This window comes from Topomyia yanbarensis, chromosome 2 (genome assembly GCF_030247195.1).
Source record: "Topomyia yanbarensis strain Yona2022 chromosome 2, ASM3024719v1, whole genome shotgun sequence".
In the NCBI taxonomy this organism is placed as follows: Eukaryota; Metazoa; Arthropoda; class Insecta; order Diptera; family Culicidae; genus Topomyia; species Topomyia yanbarensis.
In genome coordinates, this window is record NC_080671.1 from 44064123 (window position 1) to 44075730 (window position 11608).

Genomic DNA, 11608 nt, shown 5'->3' on the forward strand with positions numbered 1-11608 from the left:
TTTTCTCCACATTTTCCCATAGTACTAATTTCAAAAATTTCAAGCGAAGTGTGCGGGAGTCTAGAATTGTCCAAATGATGTGAAATTTGGCATCTGAGTTTACTTTGACATTTGTCACAATATGAGAAGGGGGGACTTTGAGAATTCAAAAAAAAATCTTGATGCTCCCTGGGAACTCGCCAAGTTCCCGAGCTATTGTCACATCTATTTGCCAGCAAACTCTCAACCGATGTTTACAAACTTGATTTCAATTGAAAGATATGATACTCCTATTGACTGCTATTGAATTTCATTCAGTTCTGACGTTTGGTTCCGGAGTTACAGGTTGGTAATTGCGGTCACATAGGAAGTTCTCATATAAACCTGTACAATCGTAATACCGCATAGGTTTAATATCTATTGAAATGAACATCAATTTACTTCGATTCGCAGGCCTAGATCACTGATGGCGAATCAAAAATTATTGGAATGTATTGTCCAGTATCGATAATTCCGGAAGTCCCGGGGTTCCGGGCAAATTCCAAATCTAAAGCCACTTCGGTGATGACAACCAAATTTCAATTAGTCTCAAATGGAAGGTATAACATGAAGTTCGGTGTTGAACCTTCCATCTACCCCTCCACCTCCTACCTCTCAACCCCCAGCCCTCTCTCACCCTCCACCCTCTCAGACCAACCTCCCAGATGCATTCCCTTCATCCACCCCGTATACTACAATAGATATGTAGCACCTCAACGATCATCACCCTCGCAACCCACCTGCAATATCAACGAGGCTTCATCGCAGTGATCGTTCTCCATCTGTCGTGCTCGATGCACAGGCAGCGGCTATCGATCGAGTGATCGATCTTTATCAGCCGTGCTCGATGCGCGATCTGATGCCACCGAGATGCATTGTGTGGTGATCGTTTATTGGTCTGTTGTGCTCGATGCACAGACCGAAATCAAAAAAATCATTTGTTTAAATTCCCTATACCTTTGCCCTGTGTAAAATATTTTTTCTTGTTTTCTCGATTCTTGACTTTTGTATATAAGCCCGTAGGCAGTAGCAATAAATCGTTAGTTTACTAAATCAAACCCAACCGAATACTTCTACCGCGTTTCTAAACGATCCGATAACCATAAATTGGTGACCCCGTTTTAAAAAAATGGTGAACGAGGACAAACCAGGCACTGGAGCAGGCAACCCAGCGGTACCGGAACAGCAGCAGGAAGCCAACGTGGACACCCTAAACCTGCCACGACTGAGCCCGCCGGTGATGACGCAATCCAACATCGAGTCATACTTCATGTCATTGGAGTTCTGGTTTGCCGCTTCCGGTATTGGAAATGCCCACGACACCAAGAAGTACAACATCGTCATGGCACAAGTGCCACCAAGCAAGTTGACGGAGTTACGTTCCATTATTGAAGCCGTCCCGCCTGCCAACAAGTACGTGTATATCAAGATGAAGCTGATTGAACACTTCGCCGACAGTCAGCAGAAACGTTTGCAGCTCGTATTGTCTGATATGCCGCTTGGTGACATGAAACCGAGCCAACTTTTCAACGAAATGAGGAGAGTGGCTGGAAATTCGTTTTGTGAACCCGTGCTGCTCGACCTGTGGGCCTCCAGACTTCCACCGCATGCCCAAGCTGCCGTGATTGCCTCCAAGGGGGAGCCGACAGAAAAAGCTACCATCGCAGATGCCATCGTGGAATCCATGGGCCTTCGTAGCATCAACACCATCGGTGCGAGCGCACCGAGCACACCAGCAGCGACCGCTAAAGTTACAACAGAATCGCCTCCTGACAGAATTGAAACGCTCCAGCGGAAAATCGCTCAACTGACCAGGATGATCAACAAAATGTTCCGCTCAAACGAAAACCCACGGGAGCGATCACGTTCCCGCAGCCGAAGCAAAGTGAGTAAATTTCGTGATAATGAACCGTCCTATGACGTCTGCTGGTACCACTCTAAGTACGGAGGGGAAGCACGACGGTGCCGTAAACCGTGTTCCTTCGGACTAGCAACCAAGCCCAGCAACCAACAATGACGTCGTCCAGTTGATCCTGCGTTGGAAATTGGCGAACTTTCCGACACAGCCACACTATTTCGCCTTAAGATCTCGGACACAATTACCAACATGAAATTCCTCATCGACACCGGTGCGGATGTGTCCGTCATCCCGAGAGATCTCAAATCAACCCGGATGAAACCAACGTCATTTAAATTGTTCGCCGCTAACGGAACACCGATTAAAGTGTACGGAGAAGTTATGCTGAAGGTTAGTCTTGGCCTCCGGCGTGAATTTCTGTGGACATTCCTCATCGCAGACGTGTCATCAGGGATCATCGGTGCAGATTTCATTTGCCACTACGACCTGCTGATTGATTTAAAACGCCATCGTCTCATCGACAATACCACGAAGCTGGAAGCGATGGCAATTTTGACACGGACGAGTGAGTACTCTATAAAAACATTCAGCACGTCATGCCCCTGCGCCGAGCTGCTGGCAGAATTCCCATCCATCACCAAACTAGCAGCACCCGGTACAGTGAGTGCATCATCAACAGTGCATCGCATCGAAACCACCGGTCAGCCATCATACGCCCGGCCGAGACGTCTTTCATCAGACAAACTAGCAGCAGCGCGCACAGAGTTCGAACATTTGATGCAACTGGGAATATGCCGCCCCTCGTCCAGCAGCTGGGCCAGCCCACTTCACATGGTGAAAAAAGCGGATGGAACCTGGCGCCCGTGTGGAGATTATCGTGCGCTGAACGCTCAAACCATCCCCGATCGGTACCCACTACCATACCTGCAGGACTTTACTACCATTCTGCAAGGAAAAACCATTTTTTCCAAGGTTGACTTGCAGAAGGCATTTCATCAAGTCCCCATACATCAAGACGACATCCCGAAGACTGCGATCACCACGCCGTTTGGACTGTTCGAATTCACATACATGACGTTCGGACTTCGGAATGCCGCTCAAACCTTCCAACGGCTCATACACGAGGTACTACGAGGATTGAACTTCGTGTTCCCATATATTGATGATATTTTCATCGCATCATCGTCAGCAGAGGAACATCGTGAGCATCTTCGGCAGTTGTTTACCCGTCTACAAGATCACAACTTAGCAATCAATGTTGCAAAATGTGAGTTCGGGAAGAAGGATATAATTTTCGTTGGCCACTCAGTCTCGGCCAATGGAATTCGCCCATTGCCCGAACGTGTTGAAGCAGTCAGCAACTACAAACGCCCGACAACAGTGAGGGAGCTAAAAAGTTTTCTCGCCACAATCAACTTCTACCGAAGGTTCATCCCGAACGCCATCGTGGCTCAAATACCACTTCTCAAGATGACTCCGGGGAACAAGCGCAACGATCGGTCTCAACTAGTGTGGACAGAGGAGGCCACGACAGCATTTGAGCAGTGCAAAACACAACTCGCTCAAGCAGCGCTGCTCGCACACCCCGCGAAGGACGCCGAACTATCTTTGTGGGTGGACGCATCCAGCATAGCAGCCGGAGCTGTTTTACACCAAGTTGTCGATGGTAACGTGCAACCATTGGGCTTCTTTTCCAAAAAGTTCGACAAGGCCCAACTGAAATACAGCACGTATGATCGAGAACTAACCGCAATCTACCTGGCAGTAAGACATTTCAAGTATATGCTGGAAGGTCGAAGTTGCCACATATACACCGACCACAAGCCGATCGTGTATGCATTCCAGCAGAATCCTGAAAGAGCCACCAGTCGTCAAGCCCGTCATCTAGACTACATCGGACAAATAACAACCGACATCCGACATGTGAACGGGAAAGAGAACGCAGTCGCAGACCTACTCTCTCGCATCGCAGCTGTGCACGCAGTGCCGTCGGTGAATTTTGAAGCTCTCGCCGCCGACCAACAAACAGATGATGAACTGCGAACAATTCTGGAAGGTAAATTAAAATCGTCATTAAACCTTAAACAGTTTACTGTTCCAGGCAGTTCAAATCAGTTGTATTGCGACTGCTCGGATGATCGCATTAGGCCCTTCATCACGAAAAGATTTCGTGACCAGTTTCTTCAAGCCACACACGGACTTTCTCATCCTGGTACCCGTGCTACAGCCAAACTGATGACGCAGAGATTCGTTTGGCCAAACATACGGAAGGATAGCATCGCTTACGCAAGAAGGTGTGTACAGTGCCAGCGCTCAAAGGTGAACCGGCATACCCAATCACCCCTCCGCCGGTACACTGCACCTGAGGAAAGATTTCGTCATATCAACATTGACATCGTAGGTCCTTTTCCACCAAGCAACGGGAATCGATACTGTCTCACCATCATCGACAGGTTTTCTCGTTGGCCTGAAGCGCTACCTGTGCCGGACATGACAGCGCCTACTATCGCTCAAGCCCTTGTCTCAGGCTGGATATCCCGCTTTGGTGTACCTACACACATCACCACGGACCAGGGACGCCAGTTCATGTCGGCACTCTTCACAGAATTGGTTCGAACGTTCGGAATAAGCCACCTACGGACTACGCCCTATCATCCCCAGTCAAATGGTATCATCGAGCGATGGCACCGAACTCTCAAGGCAGCCATCCTTTGCCACAACCCGGACCGTTGGACCGAACATCTTCCCATGATTCTACTCGGATTGCGTACCGTCTACAAAGGTGACATCCGTGCTTCGCCAGCAGAGATGGTGTATGGAACAACACTTCGCATACCGTCGGAGTTCTTCCACGAAAATCCCAGCAACAACACTCAATCGGAATTCGCAAATGAACTTCGAGATGCCATGCGTATGCTGCGACCACCTGACACGGCATGGCATGGAAAAGGTAATGTGTTTGTGCACCCCAACCTCAAAACGTGCACAAACGTGTTTGTACGCAACGACTCCATAAGGCCATCATTATCACCACCCTACGACGGTCCATACCAGGTGCTTAGCCGAAACGACAAGCACTACCGAGTCAACATCAATGGTCGGAGCGTCAACATTTCAATCGACAGACTGAAACCAGCTTACATACTCGACGATCACCAGCCATCAGCACCCGTTAGCGATCGTCCAGCTGCAACAACATCGGAGCCCCAACCGGCGAGATTCACTCGATCAGGACGACGAGTGATGATTCCACTTCGATATCACTAATCGTCGCGCTCTCTAAAAAGGGGGTACTGTAGCACCTCAACGATCATCACCCTCGCAACCCACCTGCAATATCAACGAGGCTTCATCGCAGTGATCGTTCTCCATCTGTCGTGCTCGATGCACAGGCAGCGGCTATCGATCGAGTGATCGATCTTTATCAGCCGTGCTCGATGCGCGATCTGATGCCACCGAGATGCATTGTGTGGTGATCGTTTATTGGTCTGTTGTGCTCGATGCACAGACCGAAATCAAAAAAATCATTTGTTTAAATTCCCTATACCTTTGCCCTGTGTAAAATATTTTTTCTTGTTTTCTCGATTCTTGACTTTTGTATATAAGCCCGTAGGCAGTAGCAATAAATCGTTAGTTTACTAAATCAAACCCAACCGAATACTTCTACCGCGTTTCTAAACGATCCGATAACCATAGATAGATTCCCGACGCATCCTCCCTCTCCCAGTAATTATATCTCTTCCCTTCTCCACCATGCAGTTAACATGAAGACAACATTGAACTCACGCTGATTAAGCTATATGAATATTATATTTTTGTTTATATCAAGTGTGTCAGTATCGACATGTTGCTTATCAGGTTCGTGACAGTCGTGCAGTTATATATGCTCATCAAGTGTAATAGAATGTAATAGACATTTCAACAATGTAATATTGAACAAAACCAGCCATTAAATCATGATTTGGATAAATGGGAAAGGCACAATTGCACCACTAGGTGGAGGTTTTTAAATATTTGAATACAACTGTATTGGTAATACATATAAGAGGCTTGAAATGTGCTTGTACCAAATCTGTTCACTTAAATGAATGAATACTTTCTTCATTTCGTCCACGGAAATAATAGAGAAAAACTCTACACTTGCAAAGAATAAATATCTCACATGCTATTTTTCATTTTGGAGTTTTTTTCTAACCCGAAAAACAAGCGCATCTATAATTTCTATAATAGCGAAAGCCTTGCGATTATTTTATTACTTATGCCAATCGTCCATTATGCCTAATGTCTATTATGCCTAATGTACTTATTCCTAACATATGTATGCCTAACGTATTTATGCCAAAGGTCGGGCATCCGCGAATACAGACTACAAGTTAGTAGTTTTTGGAACACTAACCATGTTTATCTTCCTACCAGTCATACAGACATCACAAATAGGTAAATGGAGAGAAGAAATCTTTGCTCCCAGCTTTATTTCACTCACATGTGGTTTTCCTTACAGGACATTTTATGTGAAGCTTCCCTTTGAAAGGAGTGCAAGTGGCCTGTTACAGGGTGATGCTGGTGTCTACTGTTGTGAAAGAGATTGTTTCATTCGCTTGGTAGGTACTGTAGTATGTATATTTCAAGCAGAATTTTTTTTGCAATGGTTTTTGTGATACAATCGACCCTTTAACAGAGCTTGTCTGGCAAAGTTATAAACTTCTGCTCCGATAATCAGGCTGCAATAAAGGCCATTACCTCGGACAAATCACGATTCAATCTAGTGATCGCGTGCCGTACCAAATCGAAGAACTAAGCATTGTCAATACTATTTACCTTGCCCGGACATTCCGGTATTGCTGGATATGAATAGGCTGACGAATTGGCCTGGGCTGGCGCAGCGGTTGACTTCGTTGATTCAATTTCAATAAGTTGGCTAAGAGAAAAATTGCGGTCCTGGATTTCGTTCGAGCACCGCAGTTATTGGAGAAAATTACCAACTTGACGCCAAATAAAGGCTTTTCTAGAACAATCGGGCTGAGTAATTTTGAAAAATCTTTTACATTTTTCGAAACTCCACTGGGGCATGCTGACCAGAGCTTTGACTGGCCACTACAAGATAAATTGTCACTTGGCAACTATTCAGCACGCTGAGTCATTTTCGTGTGATCTTTGTGAATCTGACTACGAAACCTCATATCTGATATGCAACTGATGCCCAGCAGCAATGTAATTGAGACTTCAAGTTTTTGTTCCTAGTCCCATGCGGTAAAGAGCTTTAGGCTTACTCGCAGGCGATTTGAACTACTTGTGAAATTATCTTATCTGTTGTTCGTTTTTGTGTTGTTGTTGTATCCCACCTCCCTTGCCATTCCAATTCCTCCTTCCACCTACTCCTTTTTTCTGATCAGCAAAATGATTGGAAGACACGGCAAGGCACAAATTCTCGACATATACAGGGAACGTTCCATTTGAGCTATTTTTATTGATTCTTGAAACAGCATCATGACAACGAATGTTTTATTTTATTGTGTAATGTTATCATTCTTCTCATATATTAAGGGTGACTGGCCTACTTCGAGTCTCCGAAGCACCATTTACATTTAATCTGTTGAGCGCACACCTACACGCCAGTAACGTCACGGCGGAATGCCAGAGGCAGCCACGAGCTCATAACCCACCGATGCTCAAACTACCCGGTCAGCTTCCCTACCCCGAATGGTCGAGCATCCGTTCACGACCGCATCCGTCAACATCATCCCACTCACCCGCGAATCGCGCTCACGCGTTGCTCGTTGCTGACGGGCTTCTAGGGTAAAATTGTAGTTCATTCCTGATGGAAAAGACTATGGCACATGGCACTTCCATACATCCAGCTGGCCTGTTGATGATGATTTCATGAACAGCGATACATATTGGTGGTGAAGATGATGATCGTGACCGGTGGTGGACATGCGCACTGGCTCTTTTCCGTTCACGTTCCGAAACGTGAACTGTGTTTTACTTCTGGTGAAATGGTTTCGAGGGGTTCGACGAAGGATATGCTTGGAATGGAAGTTTACTTTAAAAAATAGTTGTCTTTTTTTTGGAAAAATGTCCAATGTTGTCGGGATGTGCAGGCTATTCGATTAAATCCGGTTTTTATAGGCTTTTAGCATAAATATTTTATTTAACAAGCATCAATGTATGTGCTTCATGGAGCTATGGTATTTTGTATATTCATAACAAATTATAAAAAACCTGTTTTAATTCACCTAGAGGTGCAATTGGGCCTTTCTCATTTCTCCAAACTATGATTTAATAGCTGGTTCGTACAATATAACTTTATGGAAATGTCTTTCATTCTTATTACACTTGGTAAGTATATATAAGAGCACCTTTTTGCATTCATCGCAGTATCGGTTTGAATCGGAGTTTTCTATGTGATCGACCTCCACAACCCGTAACTCCGGTGCTGGAAGTCGGATGGAGATGGAATTTAATATCAGTTTCTGGGGACGCAACACCTTTCATTTGAGACTAAGTTGAGCAAATCTAGCCATTTTCGAGAAACCAATATAACCGTTATTCTGACTTTGGATGCTTCCGGATCCGTCGATGGTGGCCAGTGTGGCCAAAGAGACTTTGAATGACTGTTGGGGACCTAGATCTACAAATTCAACAGTTGTGTTTACATTTTGGAAAAAAATCACCTTTTTACATTCATCGCAGAATTCGTTAGAATCGGGATTTGCTGCGTGATCGTACGTATCATCCTGTAATTCAGGAACCAGAACTCGGATCCACACAAAATTCAACAGCAGCTGATGGACCTTTCATTTAAAATTAAGTTTGTCAAAATCGGTTCAGAAAATTCCGAGAAACCGATTTGGAAAAATCAACAAATTTTGTTTTGTAACCATTTTGTAACTCAACTCGTAATTCGGAACAAGATGTCGGTTGAAAATGAAATTCAATAGCAACCTATGGGAATATTATACCTTTCATTTGAATCTTAGTTTGTAAAAATCGGTTCAGCCATCTCCGAGTAACCGATGTGGACATTTTGTTAACAAATCCGCACATACACACACATACATACACACATACACATACACACATACATACATACACACATACATACACACAGATATTTTGCGATCTCGGCGAACTGAGTCGAATGTTATATGAGACTCGGCCCTCCGGGCCTCGGTTAGAAAGTCGGTTTTTGGAGCAATTGCATAACCTTTCTATATAAGAAAGGCAAAAGAATAATATTTAATTAGCTTAATAAGCATGAGTTCAATGTTATCTTCATGTGATTATAATTTTCAAAGGTTGGTGGAATGCGTTTGAACGTGTAGGGAATGGGGGTTTAGTAGAGTGGGTGTGGAGGATGCGTCAGAAATCCTTCATCTTATTTCGGTATACGGGGTGGATGAAGGAAATCTGGGCGTGAGGGTGATCCAAGAAGAGGGGAGTGATGAAGGAGGGAGGTGTAAGGGCAAGGTGGGGAGGGGGGAAGGGGCGGCTACGCAATACTCAACTGCATATTTTGCCTTCCATTTGAGACTTGGTTTGAGAAAATCGGTTCAGTCATCACCGATGAACCGATGTGACTTTATTTGTGGAATATGCCCGGAATTCCGGACTTCCGGAATCGTCGATAGTGGACAATATATTCAAAGAATGTTTGATTGGCAATCAGTGATCTAGATCTACGATTAGAAGTAATTTGGTGACTATTTCAATAGTTTTTAGCCTCTGAGGTATTACGATTGTACCGATTTATATGGGAAATTCCAGTGTATCCTTACTAACAACCCTGTAACTCCGGAAGCAAGAGTCAGAACCGAATGAAATTCAGCAGCAGTCAATGGCATTACTGTATCTTTCATTTGAAATTAAGTTCGTAAAAATCGGTAGAGAATTCGTTGTTGAATGGGTGTGATATTAGCTTAGGAACTTGGCGGGTTCCCCGAGGGCGTCATGAACCGTCATAGGTGGCCAATGTGGTCAAAGCTGCTTTGATTGATCTTAGTGATCCAGACCCGCAAACTAGAGTAATGTTACATCAATTTTAATATGTTTTACATAATTTGAACATTATGGTGATACCAGTTTATATGGGAATTTGCTGTGTGACCGCACTCTTCAACCCGTAACTCCGGAACCGGGAGTCGGATCAACTAAAAATTCAATAGCAGCTTATGGGAGCGTTATACCTTTCAGATGAAACTAAGTTTGCGAAAATCGGTTCAGCCATCTCTGAGAAAATTGTGTGAGTTTAAATGACACACACACACATACACACACACATACACACACACATACATACACACACACAGACATTTGCCGATCTCGACGAACTTAATCGAATGGTGTATGATACTCGGCCCTCCGGGCCTCGGTTAAAAAGTCGATTTTTACAGTGATTGCATAGCCTTTCTTTATATGAGAAAGGCAAAACATTCAGATGTCCATCGAATCGTTTGCAGTATAGTTACAAGAATATGCAGAGATTTTTCTCCGAGCAATGTAACTGTTTTTTATAATTAGCTCGGATTCAAAATAGTTCTCTTTCTTTGATACTTTCTTTCAAATTTGCAATTATTACGTTCATTGATTGAGACAATTTTCACTACACATTCCTTTACACTACTGGTTGCGCAAATAGGAATTGATAGAATGTGTGGACCCCTCGCATTTGAGCACGTTACAGGAAGAGTAAAGATTGTGTTAACCAATGGAAACAGTGGTGCCAGGTGATTTGGGAAAAGTAATAATACTTTGTGACCACATCTCAAAAATGAATGGACAGTTGACGAATCGTTTATCTGGTTCTAGCGAACACTACGCAGTAAATGCTGAAATTGTGAGACACTTTTTAATGTAATTTGAAAATCATTACACTGCAGAGGCTGAGAATACCACTTGTTGAATAAGAAAAAGCATACCTTGCTTGAAGCTTCAACCAGTTGATGATCTCATTTTCCAATTAAAAGCAAAATTTAACATGAAATTTATTATAACTAATTGGCGAAAAATATTTCGTCTAATTGAGTACATATTGCTAAATTTTATCCGAGGGTGAGAGACAATCACGGAATTACAGTCCAGATCCTTTATATCTGCATCATAAAACCCTACCCTGACAGCACTGTATCCTCCACCGACGACAATATATCCTTTCGAGCCACCATCATCCTACACTGACTCGTGCTGTACTCGCCGGCTACATTCTCCAAAATCACCAAACCAAACCTGCAGCATTCCATGTGACTATCCGTTCTGGTCGTGGTTGCCGGACTAGTGCTAGATTAAGTACGTACATTATAGCGAACATTCCAGTGCTCTTCGTAATTCGACAAACGGAATACTTGCAAAGGTGGTTTCCTTGCACTACGATGAAAACTGAAGTGTAAATATCGTCATCATCATCGGTGCTACCGGTTTGTTGACCATTGATGAACCTATTTACATACATGGATTTCCTGCGTTCCGATAGATTCTGTGCCGAAAAGTAGCTTCTTCGAGACCTGTGTTATCAGCCAAGTTCTTATCAGTGTGAACTGAGTAACTGGCGATGGTTTACACTCATGGTGGTGGTTGATGTTATTTGAAGTGGATTCAACGGGAACCGAAAGGCGACGACGACGACGACGACGTCATAAATCTTTGCTTCGTCGAGTGTTTCGAAGAGTGAAACAACGACAAAAAGTATATTCAACTTAGGGCGAACTGAATGAAGTTGTGAGTTGTTTGAAAGTG

General features: G+C 44.1%; 1 protein-coding gene across 1 annotated transcript; it reads left to right on the forward strand.

Moving 5' to 3' along the window:
• Positions 1 to 1147: 1147 nt before the first annotated feature.
• Positions 1148 to 2035, forward strand: LOC131679447 (uncharacterized). Its single transcript, XM_058960177.1, has one exon. The coding sequence runs from the start codon at positions 1148 to 1150 to the stop codon at positions 2033 to 2035; it is 888 nt and encodes a 295-aa protein (XP_058816160.1).
• The last annotated feature ends 9573 nt before the right edge of the window (positions 2036 to 11608 follow it).

Excerpts from the sequence above, each read along its gene's own strand:
- LOC131679447 (XM_058960177.1), top strand. The coding sequence starts at position 1,148 with ATGGTGAACGAGGACAAACCAGGCACTGGAGCAGGCAACCCAGCGGTA.